This window comes from Cebus imitator, unplaced genomic scaffold (genome assembly GCF_001604975.1).
Source record: "Cebus imitator isolate Cc_AM_T3 unplaced genomic scaffold, Cebus_imitator-1.0 Scaffold76, whole genome shotgun sequence".
Classification (NCBI taxonomy): Eukaryota; Metazoa; Chordata; class Mammalia; order Primates; family Cebidae; genus Cebus; species Cebus imitator.
Window position 1 is genome coordinate 612,057 of NW_016107391.1, and position 7,590 is coordinate 619,646.

Sequence of the window (7,590 nt, forward strand, 5' to 3'; positions counted from 1 at the left end):
GTTTCATTCCATTGTGATCAGAAACTATATTTTGTATGAATTCAGTGTTTCAAAATTTGCTTAGACTTGTTTTGTGGCCTAACATATGGTCTGTCCTAGAGAATAATCTGTGTGCACTTGAGAAAAATGGTATTTTACTGTTATTGGGTGGAGTGTTTTGTATAAGTCTGTTATGTCGACTTTCTTTATAGTATTGCTCAGATCCTCTATTTCCTTATTGATCTTCTATCTGGTTTTTCTATATATTATTGAAAATAAGAGTATTGATGCCTGACAAAGATAAGGGAATTAAAAAGTTAAAATAAAAATAAAGAATATAGTGGCCGGGCATGGTGGCTCACGCCTGTAATCCCAGCACTTTGGGAGGCCGAGGCGGGTGAATCATGAGGTCAGGAGTTCGAGACCAGCCTGGCCAAGATGGTGAAACCCCGTCTCTACTAGAAATACAAAAATTAGCTGGGTGTGGTGGTGGGTGCCTATAATCCCAGCTACTCGGGAGGCTGAGACAGGAGAGTCGCTTGAATCCAGGAGGGGGAGATTGCAGTGAACCGAGAGCATGCCATTGCACTCCAGCCTGGGCGACAAGAGCGAAACTCTGTCTCAAAAAAAAAAAAAAAAAAGAAAAAACATACTACTTGAAGTCAAAAGATACTGGGTTGGTAAAAGAAGAAAAAAGAGGAAAAAAAAAAGAAAATAAGGGTAGTGGTATCTCCCACTATTATTGTGTTTATTTTCATTTCTCCCTTCAATTTTGTCAATGTTTGGCTTATACCTTTAGGAGCTCTGATGTTTGGTAACTAATTGTTTATAATTGTTATATATTCTTGGTAAATTGATTCTTTTTAAAAATTGACTCTTAAGATCATATAATGTCTTTCTTCATCTCATGGTATTTTTTTCTCTTAAAGTCTGTTTTGTCTAATATATATATATATATTTTGAGACGGTGTTTCACTCATGTTACCCAGGCTGGAGTGCAATGGCGCAATCTCGGCTCACCACAACCTCCGCCTCCTGGGTTCAGGCAATTCTCCTGCCTCAGCCTTCTGAGTAGCTGGGATTACAGGCATGTGCCACCATGCCCAGCTAATGTTTTGTATTTTTAGTAGAGACAGGGTTTCACCATGTTGACCAGGATGGTCTCGATCTCTTGACCTCGTGATCCACCCGCCTTGGCCTCCCAAAGTGCTGGGATTACAGGCGTGAGCCACCGCGCCCGGCCTGTTTTGTCTAATATTAGTGTAGCCAACTTTGCTCTCTTTTTGTTACAATTTGCATGAAATAGATTTTTCCATCATTTTACTTATAACCTATGATCTGATATTAGTCTTCTGTAGACAGCAAATAGTTGGATCCTGTTTATTTATTTTTTTTATCCATTCAGCCTATCTATGTCTTTTAATTGGGGAGTGGTATAGACTGAATATTTGTTCCCCCACAAAATCTATATGTTGAAACTTAATCCCCAATATGATAGTATTTGAAGATGGGGGTCTTTGGGAGGTTACTATAAGGGGAGTTCACATGAATGAGACCAGCAACCTTATAAAAGAGACTCCAGTGAGCTCCCTTGACCCTTCAGGCATGTTGAAGACAGAGTGAAAAGATAGCTGCTTATGAACCAAGAAGTGGGCTCCCCCGAGAAGTGGGCTCCCCCGAGATGCTGAATTTGTATTTGTATCTCCCTTCTCTCATAGAGAGATCCTTCGTCCCCCACATATCAGCATATTTACTTATTTGCCCCATCTTATAATACACACAAAACAACGTCAACATTATTATCAATAACAATACTAAAATAAGCCTAGTATGTAAAGTTCAAGATTTCTTTGAAGCTCCTTTTGTCCTTAGAATGTCTTCCTTAGGATGTAGAGTCACTTTGCTAGTTCAAAAGCTACTTGAATGAATTTTCCACCACTCTGTGGTTATATTATAAATTTGTTATACTGTTAGGTTTATGTATTTCTTTTTATATTCACTTTAGGTTATCTGTTTTTTTGAGATGGGGTCCCACTTTGTCACACAAGTTGAGGTGCAGTGGCACAATCTTGGCTCACTGCCTCCCAGGCTCAAATGATCCTCCAACTTCAGTTTCCTGTGCAGCTGGGACCACAGGCACGTGCCACCATGCCCAGCTAATTTTCTGTATTTATAGTAGAGATGAGGTTTCACCATGTTCCCCAGTCTGATCTCAAACTGGTCTCAAATTCCTAGGTTCAGCTGATCCACCCACCTCGGCCACCCAAAGTGCTGGTATTGCAGGTGTGAGCCACCATGCATGGCCTCACTTTAAGGTATGTTTTAATTTGTTTTTAAAATTTGTTGATTCCATATGGTTCAAAGTCAAACCTATATTTAAAAAATTAAACACAGAGAAGTATCATTACCATTCCTGTTCCTTCATTCCATTACACCTCCCTATTCTTAACATTTTCACTGGAAAAACATTTATGCCTCCTGTTTGTTTTTTGCCAAATTAAGCAAATCACTCTCTCTCTCTGTGACACACACATACTTATTTTCTCTTTTCATCTTATGCAAAAGTAGCATACCACGTATACTGTTTATTACCTTGCTTTTATTCCTGAATATTGATATATTCTGGACATTATATTGTTCATAGAGACCTTTCTCATTTTTTTTTAACAATTATATTGTACACCATTGACACTGCTCAGTAGATTCACCATATTTCATTCAGTCTCAGCTGATCACCATTGGGTTGTTTTCTAGTTATTTTATTATAAATGATGTCACAATAAATAACTGTGTATATAATGTTATATTTGTGAAGGTATATATTTAAATTCTTAAAGATGGAATTGCTAGTTCAAAAGACAAATGCATACATCATGCTTTGAAGATATTGCCAAATTCCTTCCATTGTGGTTCTACCATGTTTTTCCCTCCTACAAACAATATATGAGAATGCCTGTTTTTCCACAGCCTTATTAACAGAGCCTATTGTCAGTTTTTTTTTTTTTGAATGTTTGTCCATCTGATTGATGAAAAATGGTATCTCAATGTGGTTTTAATTTGTATTCTTGTTATGGATGAAATTAAGCAAGTTATGTTTAAAGCCCTTTTAAATTTTTGTTTTATACATTTGCAGTACTGTACTATATTTATCAATACCATAAATTTATATCATCTGTTTTTTTAACTTATATTTTAAGTCCAGGGGCACAATGCAGGTTTGTTATATAGGTAAATTTGTGTCACAGGGGTTTATTGTACAGATTATTTCGTTACCCAGATATTTTTTCTTTGAGGATACAGAAGACATTTATTCAAAGTCCAGGTACAGACTGGCCAACCTGCCTCTACAGCGAACACAGGGCTACAGAGAAGGGAAGAGTTGGTTATAAAACGGTTTTAATCGGTTCTCTCAGCATCGCGAGCCATCTGGACGGCAATGGAATGTGCGTGAGGTCCCTGCAGCTCCGCGGTCAACCGAGCCTGGAATTGCGCTAGCAAAATATATATCTGTGTCTCCATAAAAATCCGCGTCGCTGCCTCTCGTGTCTCACAACAGGTATAAAAAATTATAAATATTTACACCCTCGTTACACTCTCCTTTACGGAAAGGGGATCCCAGGAGCCCCCGGGACAGGCCGCGCAGAGGCGGGGGAAGAGCACAGCGAAGTCGAGACCAACGACTGCCTTCCGGGTCCCAGCATCAGAGACAGGCAAAAAACAGAAATGAGACTTTGGTCCAAAATTTGAAGGAAAAAACCCCTGAAGAAGTTTGAGAGCAAGTTTTCTAGGCGATTGCAGGTGAAGGTGTGGTGTAAGGCAACCGGAGGCGATGCCAGAGGTCGGCGGCGCGCCCGCCCCTTCCCGGAAGCTCGGGGCTGAGATCGGACCAGGGCTCCCTGTGACTGACCCTCCGGGCGGCCCCGTCTGCTCTCTGGAAACTGGGTCCCGCCTGTGACTTAATGACAAGGAATAAAACAAAACAGCATACAAGGTAATACCGCGAGAAAGTTTAGATTACACTCATACCATTGTATCATCTTGCTATAAAAAGTTACTTAAAACTATTTCTTTTGCATTTAATTGAAAAAAGGATTAGAATATTTGGTCAGCTGGAAATATTGCTAGTCACAGACGTCTGCAACTGCAAAGTACATAATACAGAGATTATGACGAACAGCTCCGCAGCTGAAAGCAGCAGCGGGCACCTGGGGTGCCAGCCAGCGCCTGGGGGCAGAGGGGAAGGTCCTGGGGGCAGGGCGGGCGGGCGGGCAAAATCACATCACTTGATTAGAGGGCGGGGGTTGGGGTGTAGCAGGCCGTGGCTGCCACACCCAGGCACATGATCCTGCAGGAGCCTGCTGGGCCCCCTGCCTTTCTCTGAAGTGTGACCCCTGCCCCTTGGGTCCCCAGGACACCCAGGGTGGGTGCGTGGCCGTATGAAGGCAGGTTTTTTAAGGCACAAGGAAGCCGAGTCGTGGTTGGGGCGTCCACCCGTAGGCCCCATGCCCGACAGGCCCCACCAAGGCACGGCCCGAGGGTCTGGCCGCGGGTCGGCGGGCCGGGAGCTCCTGCTGCCACAGTCACCAAGAGCCTGAGCGGTCACCCGTCACCGCAAGGTTAGCAAGGTGAGCTAGATTTAATTTTTTAAGAAACAGGTAAAATGATTTCTCTTTAAAAAAATAAAATCTCTGGTCTGTTAAGGTCACTTCAGCTGCTTTTTAAAGTGGCTTTTCTCCGGAATGATGGAAGTTGTCGCCAGGGGACCCGGCCGTGGGGGGGCTCGTGCCCCTAGATGGTGGACTTGGAGAAGGAGACCCGCAGGTGGTGGCTCTCCCTGAGGTCGTGGTTGTGCAGGTCAATGAGGGCCTGGACAGCCACCTCGCCGGAGCCCATCTGGATCAGCGTCATCTTGCGGTCCTTCTGGAAGAACTTGAATCCTTTGACGAGGCCCCCATTGCTGGAGAAGAGGACCTTGAGATCTTCCTCGGACACTGAGGGCGGGATGTTGGAGAGGTGCAGGGTGGCCGACGGTGGGAATATGTTCTGGAAGTTCTTGAAGCCCGGCTTCTTGAAGCGGTGCAGGGGCGAGCTGCCATAGTCCTTGGCCAGGCTCTGGTCCTCCTGGCCCTCGCGAGGAAGCTGCACGTTCTGATGCTTCGGGAGTGTGATGCGGATGGGCTTCCCGTGCAGCTTGTGCCAGTTCAGGTGGCTCACGGCAAGCTGGGCCTGGTTGTCGTCCGCCATCTGCACCAGGGCATTCTCCTTCTTATTGAACAGGATCTTTATGCGCTGCACATCGCCGTAGACGCTGAAAAGAATAAAGAGGCTTTGGGGTGTGATTCTCTCTGGGTTGAGGTTGCTGACCAGCAACACAGAATTTCCTGCCCCAACCAGGCCGGGAATGGCTATCCGGACTGCCGCCGCAGCTGCCGCCGCTGCCGAGGGAATGGCCAGGGGCGCCAGGGCTCCGTGGACGTTGGGAACAGAGAGGCCGAAGGCCGTGGCCATGGTCTGGTCCAGCGAGGGCTGGCTGTCCCCGGAGGGCAGGTCTGGGCGCGTGTAGTCACGGCTCTTGTCGTTGTTGTACTTGACGTTGAGGCTGGTGAGCTTGGAGAAGTCAATGCGCAGCGTGCAGCAGGCGTTGTAGATGTTCTGCCCGTCCAGAGACAGCTTGGCAGGCTGGGCGCTCACGGGGTCCGCGTACTGCAGCAGGGCCTGGAACTGGTTGTTCTTGGCGAAGGTGATGATCTTCAACACCGTGCCGAACTTGGAGAAAATATGGTGCAGCACGTCCAGGGTCACCTGGTAGAAGAGGTTCTCCATGATGATCCTCAACACGGGGCTCTGCCCGGCCATCACTATCCCTGTGTCCACAGCCGCTGCCTAGGAAGCCAAAGCCAGGTTCCCCGACTGGACCGAGTTCACGGCCTGCAGGGCCGCCTGGACGCGTGCCTGGTTGGGAGAGCTGTCAGTCTTCAGCTCCTTGTGGTTGGAGAACTGGAGGTAGATGGGCTGGCCGCACAGCACGGGTGTCACGGAGGTGTAGTAGTTCACCATGGTGTTGGCAGCCTCCTCTGTGTTCATCTCGATGAAGGCCTGGTTTTTCCCCTTCAACGTCAGGAGATTGGTGACCTTCCCGAAGGGCAGCCCCAGGGAGATGACCTCCGCTTTGGTGACATCGATGGGGAGCTTCTGAATGTAGATCACTCTGGAGGGGATGCCGGCACGTTTGCTATCACCTTTGAACTTCTTGCTGTCATTTCCATTTGCTGCAGAAGCTGATTTGCTGCTCATGATAAACAGTCCTTTGGTGACACAAGTAGAGAAAAGCTCGTCAGATCCCCGCTTTGTACCAACTGCTACATCTGGGACAATGCCTCCATGGCACACAGAGCAGACCCCCGGGGGATGGAGTGGAGGCGCTGGAATACCACCCAGGTATTAAACCTAGTACCTATTGGTTAACTTTTTCCGATCCTCTCCGTCCTCCCATAAATCTCAGTGTCTTTTGTTCCCTTCTGTGTGTCCATGTGTTCTCATCATTTAGCTCCCACTTAAAAGTAAGAACATGGAGTATTTAAGTCTCCTTCCTGCATAACTTTGCTAAGGACAATGGCCTCCAGCTCCATCCATGTTCCTGCAAAAATGTGATTTTATTATTTTTATGGCTGCATAGTGTTCCATGGTGTATATGTACTACACTTCTTTATCCAGTCTACCGCTGATGAGCATTTAGGTTGATTCCATGTCTTTGCTGTTGTGAGTAGTTCTGCAGAAAACATGCATGTGTCTTTATGATAGAATAATTTATATTTCTTATTCCTTTGGGCATATACTCAGTAATGGGATTGCTGGGTGGAATGGTAGTCCTGTTTTTAGCCCTTTGAGGAATCATCACACTATTTTTGACAATGGTTGAACCAATTTACACTCCTACCAACGGTGTGAAAATGTTCCTTCTTCTCTGCAATCTCACCAGCATCTGTTATTTTTTGACTTTTTTTTTTTTTGAGAAAAGGTCTCACTCTGTCCCCCATGCTGGAGTGCAGTGGCATGATCACAGCTCACTGCAGCCTTGACCTCCTGGGCTCAAGTTATCCTCATGCCTCAGGCTTCTGAGTAGCTGGGATTTTAGGTGGGTGCCACCACACTGGCTAATTTTTGTATTTTTTGTAGAGATGGGGTCTTGCCATGTTGTCCAGGCTGGTCTCAAACTCCTGGGCTCAAGTGATCCTCTTTGGCTTCCCAAAGTGCTAGGATTATAGGCATAAGCCACTAAGCCCAGCCAATTGTGGACTTTTTTTTCCTTTTTTGAGACAGAGTTTTGTTCTTCTTGCCCAGACTGCAGTGCAGTGTCATGATCTTGGCTCACAGCAATCTCTGTCTCCTGGGTTCAAGTGATTCTCCTGCCTCAGCCTCCCAAGTAGCTGGGATTACAGGCATGTGCCACCAAGCCTGGGTAATTTTGTATTTTTAATAGAGATGTCTTTTCTTCCTTCTTTCCTTCCTCCCTCCCTCCTTCTCCCTTCCTTCTCTTCCCTTCCCTTCCCTTCCCTTCCCTCTCCCTTCCCTCTCCCTTCCCTCTCCCTTCCCTTCCCTTCCCTCTCCCTT

At 46.2% G+C, this 7,590-nt stretch overlaps 1 protein-coding gene across 1 annotated transcript; it reads right to left on the reverse strand.

Annotated features, from left to right (window-relative positions):
- Positions 1-3,266: 3,266 nt before the first annotated feature.
- On the reverse strand, positions 3,267-6,377 carry LOC108307039 (polypyrimidine tract-binding protein 1-like). Its single transcript, XM_037739869.1, is given in 2 exon segments — positions 3,267-6,359; positions 6,362-6,377. Coding segments are annotated over 2 exon segments (1,593 nt in total). The 5' UTR covers positions 6,363-6,377; the 3' UTR covers positions 3,267-4,767.
- Between the last annotated feature and the right edge of the window lie 1,213 nt (positions 6,378-7,590).